The sequence below is a fragment of the Rhea pennata genome, chromosome 15 (genome assembly GCF_028389875.1).
Source record: "Rhea pennata isolate bPtePen1 chromosome 15, bPtePen1.pri, whole genome shotgun sequence".
NCBI classification, from domain to species: domain Eukaryota; kingdom Metazoa; phylum Chordata; class Aves; order Rheiformes; family Rheidae; genus Rhea; species Rhea pennata.
This window is the reverse complement of record NC_084677.1, coordinates 16,994,608-17,009,323: the sequence shown is the minus strand read 5'-3', so window position 1 is coordinate 17,009,323 and position 14,716 is coordinate 16,994,608. Positions and strand designations below refer to the sequence as shown.

Here is a 14,716-nt window from a genome sequence, read left to right as displayed (position 1 = left end):
AACAACAAAAAAAAAAATCTCACAAATGGTAGCAACTTCCAATACAAATTAATTCTTCATTTCACAGTTCATTGGGAACAGCGCCGCGTGCCAGCAGCCCTGCTCTGCCAGGAGCAGGGGTCTGAGCCCACCCGACCCGCTAATTACCCGGCCTAACGAGGGGCAGCGGCGAGGGGGAGCCAAGCCCCATCCTGGCAGCACCCGTTTCCCCACTGCACCCGGCCAGGCAGCACCAGGTCACCCCCCACAAGGCACTTGCTTTTGCACCGAAATAAATCTCGGGGTAAATATAGTTAGCAAGAACTACTCTCTGAGCTCGGGTTTTTCCGTGTGCTTCCTTTGATCCGAACGGCAGGTGGGAAGAGCTCTAAGAACAGAAGCAAAAGGCTATTAAGGAAAAGGGCAGGGAAGCTCTCCGCAGCCTCTCGCAGAGATAAAAAGCAGGTGGGGATGAGTCAGACCGGCAACCTTGTGCAAACAGCCTAAAAATAAAGCAGTTTTATTGCAGATTAATGACACCATAAAATGCATTTCACTGGCCATTTAGCAGGTGTGGATCGTAAATATTTGGGATTAAAACTAAGCATTTCTGCTGTGCCACCGCCTTGCCGTTTCTGCCTCGCTCCCCCTCCCCGAGCGTTTGCCGGGGTCGCTTGGGCCGCGCTGGAGAGCGCGAGGGCGAGAAAGCGACGGCTTCCCGGGCATCGCCCGCCGGCACGGGGCTGGCGGCCAGCCGCGCGGACCCGGCCCCCGGCTCCGCCGTAAAAATCTGACTTTGCCACCCCAGTTTCCACACATCCTCGCTCGGGTTTTCGCTCCAAGCAGTGAAGATGGCAGCTGACGGGAACGGGACGGGCACATCAAGGAAGAATTAAAAACTAGGTCTCACACTCGGATGAGTTTGGCTGCTGAATGTCCCCCCAAAAAAAATTCCAAATGAAAAATCAGAAAAAAATCTAAATGGGCATTTCGGAGGGGGAGGGGGATGTTTCATGGTCCTTCCAGCAGGTTTGGGCACAAAACTACCCCGTTTCGGTCCCATTTTTGAGGCCATGGCAGCACCCAGGGAGCAAAAATCACTCTTTTCCCCTAAAAAAAATGCATAAAATTGCTTTTCCGCCCAAAAGAGGTGTGAAAGCACCCCTTGTGCCCCGGACGAGGCGCCGCGTTTCCAGGCAGGCTCCGCGGCCCGGCCGGGCCCGGCCTCCCCGCAGAGAGGGGCAGAGCGTTAAAACGCTTGAAATATGCTAAAAAAAAGCTTGAAACGTGCTCAAAAGGTTGAAAGATGTTAATATTCCAAACAAAAGTGTAGAAAATCCCCCAAAATGCGGGGCGGAAAGGGGGGAGGGGCGGCTCGGCCCGCCAAGGCCGCGGCGCGGGTGCGTTTGGGCGGGCGCGGAGCGCCGCTGAGCGGCAGCCCCGCGAAGCGCCGCGCGCCGAGGAATTGTGTCCCCGCCGCCGCGCCGTCCGCCGCCCGCCGTTGCCAGGGCGACGGCGGCGGGCGGGTCCGCCCCACCCCCCCCCCCAAGGCCGCGCGCCGGCGCCATGGCGGCCGCCGGCAGCTCCGACGTCTTCTTGGTGGCGGTCAGCGGGGAGATCGAGAGCGGGCAGGTGAGCGGCATGGGGCGGGCGGTGGGGGGCCGCGGCCGGGGCCGCGATGGGCTTCAGGGGCTCGGGCGGCGCGGCCCGGACTCGGTACCGGCGGCGCGGCCTAGGCCCCGGCGGCGCGGCCTGGCCCCGGCCCGGGTAAGGCGGCCCCAGCTCCGGGCCTGGTGGCGCAGAGCGGGGCCCGGTAAAGCCGGTCCAGCCCTGCGCTCGGTAACGCAGCTGCGGCCTCGGCCCCGGTAACGCAGAGCCGGCTCCGGCCCCGGCACTGCAGCCGCAGCCCCGGGTTTGGGGATGCAGCCCGGGCTCGGCCCGGCCTGGTAGCGTGGCCTGGCATTGCCCCCACCCCAGCCCAGCACTGCAGCCCAGCTTCGGCTCCGATGCCGCTAACGTCAGCTGGCCCTCAGTTCCCGTAACACAGCCTGGCCTCAGCCCCGACCGTGGTAATTCGGCTTAGCCGCAGCCCCAGCCTGAGTAACAGGGCTGGCCCTAGCGCTGGAATCGCAGCCTGAGCCTGGCCCCGCCAGCGTGGGCTCCCTCAGTTCCATAATGCTGGCTGGCCCTCAGTCCTGCTAATGCAGCTTATCCTCAGCCCAGGCTCCAGTAACATGACTTCTTTGTCTCCCACAGTTCCCTGGATTTGATGACCTCTACTGCAAATTTTGCTTCGTCTATGGTCAGGACTGGGTTCCCACTGCTGTAAGAGCCATTTGTGTCCCCCTAAAATGTGGGTTACGCTGCTGGCCTGTGTAAAATGGGCTCAGCATGGCTCCTTGGCTCATGCCATGCTCTCCCCACAGGGCCTGGAGGAGGGCATCTCCCAGATCACCTCCAAGAGCGATGCTGCAAACTCCACGCTCGTCTGGAACTTCCCCATCGACATTACTTTCAAGAGCACCAACCCATCTGGCTGTGAGTGCCTAGAGGCAGTGGGGTCAAGCTCACGGACCAGGCGCCCTGCTCACATCTGCTTCTTTTGCAGGGCCGCAGATTGTAGTAAGCGTCTATGGGCCTGACTTTTTCGGAAACGATGTGGTCAGAGGCTATGGAGCTGTTCATGTTCCCATTGTACCTGGAAGGTGAGGTGATGACCTGCTTGTCTTTCAGGATCAAAATGGAGTTTATTTCCAAGTTACTGTGCTATGTCAGAGCCAAAAAATGCCCCCGTATCGCCCTGACGTGTTTTGTCAGAGTGGTACAAACAGCATAGATGTTCTAGCAGAAGCCAATGGTTATTAGATAATTTTTGGTAATCCTGTAGACGATTCTTTAAAGTAAAAACTAGCATGAAGAAAGCTTAAGTATGAAGTGCAGTATGTCAGCTCCTTTTCTCCAGCACTCTTGAGAGGCACAAAGCTTTCATTTCTGCTGTTCGGAGTAAGTTACTGAGCTCTTATGTATTTGTATTTTTGGGACACTTAGGATGCAGCAATATGTATGGCACTATGAAGTGACCTGTTTGCTCTGCACTAGCTTTTTTATACAAACAGACATTTTCTTTGGGGAAAGGAAAGCATATTTACAGAGATATTCAGTGATAAAATGTGTCTGAAATCCTGGCATCCTTAGTAAACATAAGAAGACTTGCCATTGCTGTTTGGTTCATTTCTTAATTTCTGTGCCTTTCTTGTTTGTTTTAGGCATATAAGAACCATTCCCATGTTTGTTCCAGAGTCTTCGTCTAGGCTGCAGCAATTTACAAGGTAATAATTGAAGACTTTGTGAGTAAGACTAAGAACAGCTTAAAAAAAAAAAGAAAGAAAGAAAGAAAAAAGAAAAGTATCTCTAGCTGCTTACTTGTGCATGTGTATTTTGTATCATAAACAGATATTTTTGAGTTTTACAGATGAAGCTAAAGATGAGGAACAAAATGAAGCTAAAATGTCCTTCAGAGAGCTTTCTTAAAACGTGGTAGCTGTTTGCTTGGACTAATGCTGTCTAATTTGCCTTTTTTTTTGGTCATCCTCGGATTTGAACAACGTTGGTTTGCAAAAAACTGCTAATTTTAACAGAGCAGGCTCGTATCTGAATTCTTGCACTGTGTGGCAACTCCTTGCTCCACAGGCTCATTCATTTCAGTGACGTGACTTGCAGAAGCTCAACTTGGCTTGAACTGGTTTTACTGGGCATTTTAGTGGTCATTAGACTTCTAAGGAGGGTTCTCTAAGAGGATTGTCTACCACTAAGTCATTCTTTTGTGTAGGATAGCCCCATTAGGAACAATCTGTAAATCAAAGAGCATAGTTGTGTAACATTTGCTTGGAAAAACAATTCCTGGTTTTAACTTTTCTTCCATCCAGAATGCATTTGCCATAACCTTTGCTTTGCTTATGTCCCCCAAGCCCCTCTTTCAGAGTAGTGGTATATAAAGGAACTTAATACATCCATAGCAGCTCAGGGTGTTAAGGGTTTTTCCTTCCATGGTACCGTTGGTCTGTGAGCTAATTCTTTAGGTCGTGTATTGACTGTACCTACGGAGCCTGTGAGCTTCCTAGCTGCATTTGTGCAGAATCATGCTTGTGGTACTTAGGCAGTTTGGGCCAGAGCTGCCCTGGCAATCTCTGTGCACTGCCGTCAAGATTCAGCTGATTTCTTTCTCTTCTTCATACCATCTTTATATGGATCTAGGCTCTAATTTGTATACCTTTGTATTAGCTGCATCTTTGATTGAAGTATCCAAAGCCTCTCTGTTTCTCTGGATAACTGAGAGTTGAATCGCTGTTTCTGAAACTGCTTTTCTGTAGACAGATTCTATCTAGCCCAGAAATAATTTGGATTTAACTAATGTATATGAAACTGGTTTCATTTTTTCCCTTGGAGAGATAAAACTTATCTTTATTGCTTATCTGCTTTGACCAAAGTTAATCAGTCTTTAGAACTCTGTGCTGTTAATAAAGGCTGGGAGTCTGATTTCTTTCCTTTTTTTTTTTTTAATATGCATATAATGAACTTTATATGTCAAGTCTGAACACTGTCCAATAAATTACTTGTTTTTAATTTTCTTCTTGAAGCTGGTTCACAGGGAGACGTCCAGAATTTACTGACCCAAGAGTGGTAGCACAGGGAGAAGGAAGAGAAGGTATGTCCTCAAGAGTACTGACTGTAATTCTTGCATGACGCTAATCCCAGCTTGGCCATCCATTTCCCCTGTTGGGAAGAAAGACCAGTTGTTCCTACTCAGAGCAATCTCACCCCACATATTGGTGAGGAATTCAGCAGCTATTCCAAAGATTCTTTTAACCAGTGTTTCTGATGTCTTCTTTTTCCTAGTAACAAGAGTGCGATCTCAAGGCTTTGTGACCATTTCCTTCAATGTAGTGACCAAAGATATGACGAAGTTGGGCTATGAGGTGACCCCAAGTGACATGCAGAACCACTCTATGGTGTCTGTTACAGAAGGAATTCATAACTATTAAATTCAGAAGTGAGATGTTCAAAGATTCACACAGAAAATAGGCAGTTCGGGAGCCTTTTTGCAAATGAAAGTGAGTATCTGACTGACCTGAGAAAACTTCACCTGAGCATGGCACAAGCCCATGAGGCTCTGCAATAATTTCTTAAGTCTAATCCTTTCAGTAAGCATACAGGTTGAAAAAAATACATAAATTGGTGTCATCAGATAGTATTTAGCATTTTTGTGTTATGCTACTATCAAAATAAGAAATCTATATAAATATTTTCTAACAGCTTTTGTACATTCTTTATATACAAAAAGAGTAGGAAAGTTTATCTTTGTAATTGTTTTTCCTGTATTTAAAACATCAGTGCAAACCTAGTGCTGTTATTAATGGTTTTCTGGTGGTAGAAATAAAAAATTGGAATTCTCACACCTTCCAAAAAGGAGGGACTGTGGAAATGTTCCAGTGAAACCACACATTTGCTTTTCCCTGCCATGCACTTCTCTGCAAAAGCAACAGCAACTTCCCATTATAATCCCATATAGACCTTTGGATTTTGTGCAACAAAATGAAATAGTTCATGCACTGTAGAAACAAACTCTTCCAAGATTTTTAATGAAGCAATCTGGGCTTTTGCATTTAAAACGAGATGATTATTCTTCCATTTCCACAGTTTGTTTCTGAATTACGCTTCAAGGGAAAGAAAGGGAGAGCAGTTTATTTTAGAACAGTTAGAGAGGGCATGGACTTAAATATATCTTTGTAGCAAGCTTTTAACTTCTGAATTTTTAAGTGCAGAAAAATAAATCTCACAGAAGGATCTGAAAAGAAACTACACAAAGTCATTATAAACCACTTGGGCATACAGTCATTAGCAGTGTTTGTCTCCAAATCATGTTAATGCTCTAGAAGGCAGTCAGGAGTAGAAGGAGGGCCCACATCTTCCTTCAGTCCAGCACATCCTTATGTTTGATGCTGTGGCAAGCTGAAGTGTTAACTCTAATGATAGCAACAGTCTCCTGCCCATGTAATTATTATGATCTGAAGTGATGTGGCAGTATGGATTCAAACAAGAGATGATAGGGAGCAAGGAAAATGTTATGTTTACCTGGATAATATACCATGACTTTCCTTAGTTGGTTTTCTTATCAAAAGATAAGAAAAGCAGTAAGAAGGCGCTGACATTAAAATCTGCTTTACTAAGTTTTTTTTTTCCCCATCACATAACCTCACAGAGGGACCTAAACAATGTTTGGAGAATTTGTCACACTAATAACAAAGCGAATAGGCTGTTCTCAGATGCCCGCAGCTTGAGGGTTCAAAGCTAACCCTCAGCCTATATAGCTTCTTTTTTGCTGTCTTACCGTGCCTTTCACTGACTCCTGAGTTAATATTAGTGCTCTTCTTTTAGGCTGAATAAAACCAAGTGTCTAAATATTTATGTTTGTCTTTCTGCTAAGGTTAGTTTGTTAGTGCCAGAATGGATATATTTCAGTCTTAAACCATCCAAGATCTGCTATTCTTACAGGTACAAAGAGAAAGAAATATACTCTACAATGAAATGACTAATCACTTGGTCATTTTGATATAAAAATTTGGGCATGTAATCTTGTGCATTTTGACTGCAAATACTTAGAGATGACTGTGAGAAGGACCTAACATGATACCACCCTGGAAATGAACTACCAAGACACTGAAACTGCAGAAATACAGGCATAAGTAGTAATACACAGTGTTGAACTGTAGAACCTCCAGAATATATATCAAATAAAGCATCCCATTTGGTTATCGTTATTAGTGCATATTGAGCAGTATCACCAAAGCCTGCTTTTGTAAATATAATTTATTAAAAGGTAACATGATCATTGGAATTTTGCTCTGAGCGCTAGCATCTTCTGAAGTATTTATAAGTACTTTTCCAAACATGGTTACAGATTATTTTTTGTCTCTTGTTTTTTTTTTTTTTTTTTTTTGCTTGTTTGTTTGTTTTTTCCTATTGTTTTTATTAGTTTTACACTTCCAGTAAGCTCCTTCAGCAGTTGTTTTGGCAACTGTTGTGATCTCTCAACTGAGTCATGCTTGAACCCAATTTTGTAAGTATTTCCTGTTGGCTGAGAGGAGATATGTGGAATTTTGTTTCCTTTTTAAAAGTATTTGGGAAGCAGTTAGCTACATTAGCAGGCTGAATATCTGTATTCAAAATACTTGAAACACACACACACACAAACATAAAATCTACTACCACTTAAACACGGCGGGGGGGTTCCCCCTTGAGCACATTTACGTGCCCCCATTCCAGTTACAGCAAAACAGCATGACAGATTCTAATACGAAAAAGCATATTAAACTGATATCAAGTCTGAACTTCATGCCCACAGGGGTGCAGTGAATTTATTCTGATCAAGCTTTACAGTGTGCTATTACTACAGAGCTCGTGAATTGCTTCAAAAGACAAGTTAAATGCTCAGTGTAATTATTTGTTCTGTTCTTCTGCTCGCCTGGGCCTGAGACCGATCAGAAGTGACATATGCATTGCACAGCCTCCCCATTCACAGCCAAGTTGCAGCGACCCTCAAAAGAATGGTTTTCACTTTGGGGGGGGGGGGGGGTGCGGGAAGAAGTGTTTAAAAAAATCCAAGCTCCATAAAAATATTTGAACCACCACCTTTCGGATCACTTTATAAGGAGTTTCCACGCTGCTATTTGTATTGGTAGGGCTTTTTGCCCTATTTTGCCATACTGTTTATGGCCAGTCTGGTGCATGTTTGTTAAGAGCCTCCAATACCACCTTCTTCAAGACCTTGAAGTCCATGTGGAAGCTCTTTCAGTTTGACACAATTTGCTCTTTATACAACACTGCATGTGGGGTGGGGGGGGGGTCAATTTTTTCAATAACAGTGTTTCCTGAGTTCAGTATCAGTCTTGTTCAGAAAGGCAACTGTTGAGCTATCTTATAAACATACTCTTCTCCCAGAGACAGGCTCGCTGCTGCCTTTACAATTTCCTGGACAACTGTCTCAGCTTTAGGTCTTGGAACTTGAACCAAAGCCACTTTGGACTCAAGTGTGGGAGAAAGCTTGCAGCTGTTTTACCCTGGGGAGGGGGAGAAGAATCTCTGCTCACATAACACACTGCAGAGGACTGATGATACATGCTGTGCTGCCTAGAGTGGGTGACATTAACTGCACCAAAGCCCACTTACAAATTATAAAACCCTTCCTTAGTAATGTATTAAAGGTTAATGAACCCATGCTTTAAAAACAGCCTAAACCCAGAAAACACAGCCTTGCTGTAGTACACGACCAAAGTGATATTCTTCTGCTTGCTCTCCTGTAACCACCGAGTAGTTTAGCAGTTACTCAGTCTCCCCTTTACTCCGAAATTTGACCGAAGCTCCTGGCCGCTTGTAACACAGAGGTTAGTCTGAGGCTGTCAGCTGGTGCTCTACAGCTTGTATTTTGTTATACTTAAGTCTCTCCCAGACAGTGAAATTGGCCATTAACCTGCTAATTCAAGACAGGCAGAAAAACTCGTAGTTCAGCACAGCTGTCCTGCCACTTTCCTGACATAGGATGGGGCATTGATGCCATCAAAACAGAAGCAGAGCCATTAGAAGTAAATGAAGTCTGAGAGCTAATTTAGGACTTCGCTGCAGCCTTTCTCCAGCACGTTGTCAGGTGTCTGTACAGCATCACTGCAGAGCGAGAGGCTCCACACCACATCCCTGGCAGATGCATCCCTCTGCCACTATTTCGTCTTTAGTGAATCTGCCTTAGATTCAGCAAAACATTATCTCCCATTACTCCCAATTGCCTTAACCCAGCTAATCTGTTCTTTTCTCATCCACGGCACCTGCACTCTATCAACCTGTCCCCACTGCCGTGGTGCTGCCCAGGTCTAAGGAACGGAGATCGGCAGTGCGAGATAATTACCTGTACGATGAGAATGTGTCGTGCTGAGAGCAGTCTCCTGAGACGGCCCATGGCGTGTTTCTACTGAGCGACATTCCACGCCAGGTGCCTCTGGCTATTAGCCCTGGGCCAGGCAGCTCGCCTTGGGAACGTGCCACTCGGCACGGTGCACAGGAAGACGCCGAGGCAGCAGCTGGCGTAACCCAGGCGGATGGCCATGTTGGAGGCATCCCGGCACACGACGGCGGGCTGCGCAGCTCCGAGGTGAACCAGCTGCAGAGTGAAGTAGGGTGCCCAGCAGAGGAAAAGGCAGAGCGGATGGTTACCACTACTGACATGATCGTGTTGCTCCTCACCCTAACCTTCCTCTGAGGCAAGTGCAGCACCACAGCCAGACAGAAGTCCGTAGCCACTGGCACCTACAGAGCCAAGGAACAACTTGACAGCAAGAAACACCACCTAGAAACAAGCTTCCCAGGGCAAAAGTGGCAAGGGCTTGAGAAAGACTGTGCTCCTTGTGGCACAGAGTTCCTGCCATCACAGGGGTTGCTACCCTGGGAGGTAGAGAGAGCATAAGACCTGGCCTGAACAGCTACTTGGGAAGCAACCTGCCAGGACATACAGCCCTTTCTACCAAAACTAGAAACAGCAGCATCAGCTCCTGCCCTCTCATGGTAGCTTTCAACCTTTAGAAAGACGTTAGACATTGCTAGTAACAACTCAGTAATAAAGTTGAGTGAAGGACAGACAAGTACTTTTTCCTGCACAGACAAATTGCACAATGCAACGATGTTGACCATCCTGCCTCTGCCCCTTGCCCTGCAAGCACAGGGGCACACACTTCACAGCGCTAGAGCTGCCTCCGTAGAAGTAAAACCAGTAAAGAGCTGCCCGAGTCAGCTTGCTTCCCATCCACCATACAGAGCTCCAAAAAAGCATCACGCCCTTGGCATTGCCCGAGTTGCAGAGGGTCTGACCGGTACCCAGAGGGCAGCACCCTGCCCGGGTACCGGCTCCCGCAGCAGCAGGAGCAAGGTGCCCAGAAGCGCTTAGAGGTCAGCCAGCCCCAGGGGAGCTGGTTGGACCACCAACCAGCTGGTGGCCAGCATCTGGTCACCCACAGCTCATCCTTCAGATCTGGGAGAGGACAGAAAAGGAGGCAAAGGAGGAGTTCTACCTGGGGGAAAGGCAGCCGTGGTGTTGGTCTTGGCCATCTCGCCAACTCCCCGCAATGCTCACACGTGGAAATGCCATCTCCAGCCAGCAGCCAAGCCTGAGCACCAGGACCCTGGCAAGCGGCAGCCAGGTGGGTGGGTGGCCGTGGCAGAGGCCAGCACCTGGGCACCCTCAAAGATGCTTAAAAAACAGACACCCGTGCCCTCCCCGCAGAGCAGTGAGGAGGCCACGAACCCTTCTTGCGCCCACTGCCCAGCCCCTGCAGCAGGTCACGGCGAGCAGGGGCCCCCAGAGACCAGCATGGGGATTGCACAGGGCCGAGGCCTTGCACCGCCCGCCCACGCAGCACATGCTGGAGAGAGGGTCCCCGAGGCTTTTCCCCCTTGGGGGAGAGTCACCCCAAGACACAAACCCAGGCAAGTGTGAACTTCAAGAGCCGAGGCACTCGGGTGAGTCAGCAAACACAGACATGACTTCTGACTTTGGACTGTACATATTTATATATAAATTCTACACACACACACACACACAAAAAAAAAAAAATCGCAGCTCCCGACAGCCTGCACAGGACCTCCAAGCACTCAGCATCCCACTGCCTGCAGTTTAATAGAAGCTGCTGAGTGCCAGAACATAGGGATACTAGTGCTAGGTGCAAGATGACAAATTTCCAGGCCCCAGGAGCCTTTGGAGCACAAATCCTGATTGAAATCTGCCTTTGGCCATTGAAACCAGGCCTGAGCCTCCCTAACACAGAGATTGTACAGAAGCAAGGGTGTAATGAAATCTGAAGGTTTTGTGATGCAAATGATCCCTTCTTTTGTCCTTCAGACTTCCCAGGGAAGATTTGCAGCAGCATCTAACCACTGTAGACTTCTATTTTTATGCCTCTATTCAGGCCAAGATACTTAAGTACCCAAATTCACCTTAGAGAATATCACTACATTTAGTACCAGACTTGCCACTGAAGACATTAGAAACAACCCGCTCAAGGTCTCCTAGGCCATACGCACATCCTACATCAAATCAAAACTGGCTCCCTTTAGCATGGTTATCCCACTGAATTTCATCCCCTGGCCAAAGAGCCCATAAAGAGAGATTTTTGACCTTATTGCCTGATTTTTACAGAAAACATGTTCCCATCCCAGTGTGGCAGGAGAAAGATGGCTGCACTGATGATTACCTGTCTTAGAAAATGCTGTAGGTCAGGTATCTGGACTTTTAGATTTGCCCTCCTGGAAGGATCTGCTGGACAGTTTGGCGTGAGAGTCTTCTTCCCTGGCTTGGCATTAAGAGAAGATGGACAAGGGGCCTTCAGACCGTTGTCCTTCTTGCTGCCCAGTGGGACGAGTAGGTCCTCACTCTGACATAGCGTTACTCTCATTTTGCACTGATCATATGTGCTATCCAGACAACACCTCCCTGCCATCACCCATTCCCCGTAATGCTGTCTGGCTCCATCAGCTGTGCAGACACTACAAAGAGCAGCAAAATTACTTTTAATTGCCCCGCTCCAGGGTGGTGACCAGACTGCGTGATGGTTCAACCACAGCACTATGGGCTTTATTGGAAATCCCAAACATCTTGGTGATAATGCGACTGGTGAGACAAATCCAGAGCCAGAGCCACTGTCCCGAGGTCATTCAGCCCTCTTGAATCCATGCCACTGCAGTAACTCAACAAGTTCTGCTCCAGACTATGCCTAACTAAACTGGAATACATTGTCACAGGATGTTAAGGGGGCCAAGAGAATAACTGATTTCAAAAAGGGGTTAGGCAAATTATTAGTGACTATTAGAAGGTAATGCTTTTGCTCAAAGCTCCAGCTCAGGAAGTCTCTGAAGCCAGCAGTCGTGCATACAGCCTCCCCCGAGCGCCTGCTGCTGGTGACCGCCAGAGGACACTGAGCTGGGTGAGCTCTGATATGATTTTCAGCAGCTCCAGGGCTGCAATTGTGTGGTGCTCTAAGCAGGATTTAAAATGATGCCACAACTGCTTCTGAGGATCTCCCAGAGCTTATCTAAAAGCAGAGCGAGCAGCGCTGAGGTCCCAGTGAGGCAGAGAGCTGAGAATACTAATTCCACCTTTACTATTGCTTTATCCCTGCTATTTGAAATGTCATTGATTTTCTTTCACCTCTGAATGTGAATGCACTAGCTCAACCAGCTGCAAGAGTGGCGAGAACAAATCAGATAACACGTCCAGAGTGTTTTTAGGAGTGCGTACTGAATAGCCGCAGTAACTGTGGAATACCTGCCCCCTCCTGTACCCACTCGCCCGTGGGTAGCATCACATACTGCCTTCTGCCCCTGCATGGGGGTGCGTTAAAGCTGCTGCACAGGGCACCGCAGCAGCTGGGTGCTTGGTGGCTATTAAGAATGTTTGGCTGCTTTTGAAGTATTTTCCACTTCGGCAGCATTTTTGATCAATTTCAATGTCTGAGATCATATCCAGCAGCTCAGTGACCAATTTACTAATGAACTTAGCTCGTTCACTTACTAAGTTTTGCACCACCTCCTAGCCCTATCCCAAATTGAAAAGCCACTAGGAAAAGGATGGCTTTTCCTCTGCATCTCTAATGCGAAGATCAGAAATTAAAGGAATGATCACTACAAGTCATTCTTTCCTCCAGTGGTATTTACAATTTCTTTGGATAAAAACAATGTGCTATTCTATAATGCTTAAGAGATGTCAGGAAAGATCATTTTTAGCACCTGTTCTGGTAGAGCCATGCCAGAAAGAGATTACCGAACTACACGAGGCTCACATTATTCACTTCAGGCTTAGGAGAGTTCCTGCCTCCCCCCCAGCAAAATTCCTATCTGGTCCTGAGCTATCGCTGCACTTTCACCAAGGCAGCTTTGATCAAGGGGGCCCAAGATGCCACCATGGCACCTTCTTCGTTCTGGAGCTCTTCTGAACACCCCCAAGGGACCTGCCATCCCCAGTCTCAGTGTCTGGAGCATATACTCCCAATTTCTCCATCAGTTTACAATTTACTATCTCATTTTTTTGCAAATCACTCCTTCATATTACACTGGTAGACTGCCATCTGCTATCGATCACCAGACTGCTGCCAATTAACCACCCTAATGGGTAATTGACAGGGATTTGTTAAGCACCAAAGGGACTGGGACAGGTATTTATGTTCACTGAAACCCTAAGTCTTCAGCAATTACAGCATACAATCGACTCTCAGCAAAGCATTAAGAGACAAGACTGTTACAGCCATGTACAACACTGGCTCTTAGCTATTTATAATCCTGGGTTCCAAAACAAACTTCGGTACTTATGATATTGATGTTTCTGTCCAAATTCAGCAATAGAGGAAGAGATTACCTGGAAGACTGATGATAGATAACTTCCAAAAAAAATAGAAGTTTTTAATCTAAAGCATTGTATAAATCAGGTTGGTTCTCTGAAATGTGAATTGCAGCCAGTTGCAAAAGTCCTGCCAAAGCCATAGAGTGATCTGGCTCAAACCACTTCCTCCCAGTTCAATGAGTACAAGCAGAAAACAGAGCTGCACCCGTTCAGAAACCAGGACAAGTGAGAGGCAATAGTGATTTATGTACTAAGCAAAAATGCTTTGGCATCACTGGTGCGGACGAGGGCAAGCCTCTAGATAACACTTTATCCAAAAAATCCCTTTTCCTCTGCAAAAGCAGGCAAATACCACCTCGCTTTACAAAAGAGAAAGAGGAAACTCAGGACAGAGAGAAAGCTATTTGCCCAAGGTCAGAGGAAGGCTCAGTGACAGCCAGAACCCCATCTCACAACACGCTTTATCAATTTAAACTCCCTCCAACAATCCCCTTGGCTTGCAGAGGTCTGCAGTATTCAGGCCATTTTAAAGAGTATTATAAAGTTATCACAGAAGTTTCCACTTCAAGCCTTTCCTAAATCTTCCCTGTAGCAGGCAGCTTTACTTTAACAAGCGCAATTTGAAAAGGCGAAGCAGTGATCCCTTGGAAAAAGAGAAAATGGCTAGAGGAAAAATAAATAACGCACAGAAGACACATCCTGCACAGGAAACGACAGCAAGTAACGAAACATTATTCTGTAAAAATGAGACACAAGAAACCATATTTGGGCTGTCATCCTTGGCAACAGATGTTTTTTCTTTTTCTTTCAGGCCCAAACACAGAGGCAAAATGAATCAAGGAGATAACCGGAGGCAACCTCATTCTCTAGGGAAATCTGAGTGTTACTGAAGCAGTGGTTTGCAGAACACCCACATCAAGCTTTGTCCCACAGTCTGAAATCAAAATATTAGACAGGATCTTTTCCCATGCCTGCCTTTCCAGTGATCAGTTCTCCAGCATCACTTCAGTTCCAGCATTAGCAAATTAAGTATTTAACGATTACTGATCAGTCTGATTAGCAGCAAGCCCTAACTACAGGAAACCTGGAGGGGTTCCCGAGAGGTAGCTCTTGAAACAGCCTGATAATGAAGTACCCTCCAATTTAAAACATCCAGAATTAGAAACTGAAGTCACCTCCCAGCTGGAGACAGGCTCACTGCCAACCAACCTGCTAGGCCACATGATCAGTGGGACAGAGGCAAGGCTGCAGAAGGGGCAGGACTCAACACCTGCAAAAAGGGAAACAGGGATTCCCAAAGTCAGT

The 14,716-nt window shown here is 47.0% G+C and overlaps 2 protein-coding genes across 2 annotated transcripts; one reads left to right on the top strand and one right to left on the bottom strand.

Annotated features, from left to right (window-relative positions):
- The first annotated feature begins 1,503 nt into the window (after nucleotides 1-1,503).
- B9D1 (B9 domain containing 1) lies at nucleotides 1,504-6,797 on the top strand. Its single transcript, XM_062588541.1, has 7 exons — nucleotides 1,504-1,611; nucleotides 2,236-2,304; nucleotides 2,406-2,517; nucleotides 2,588-2,684; nucleotides 3,246-3,308; nucleotides 4,617-4,684; nucleotides 4,876-6,797. Exons 1-7 carry the CDS (start codon nucleotides 1,546-1,548, stop codon nucleotides 5,019-5,021), a joined length of 621 nt encoding a protein of 206 aa, XP_062444525.1. The 5' UTR covers nucleotides 1,504-1,545; the 3' UTR covers nucleotides 5,022-6,797.
- Nucleotides 6,798-8,881: 2,084 nt separating this feature from the next.
- LOC134147477 (melanin-concentrating hormone receptor 1-like) lies at nucleotides 8,882-9,252 on the bottom strand. The gene is given in 3 exon segments (XM_062588631.1): nucleotides 8,882-8,998; nucleotides 9,070-9,222; nucleotides 9,225-9,252. Coding segments are annotated over 3 exon segments (279 nt in total). The 3' UTR covers nucleotides 8,882-8,900.
- Between the last annotated feature and the right edge of the window lie 5,464 nt (nucleotides 9,253-14,716).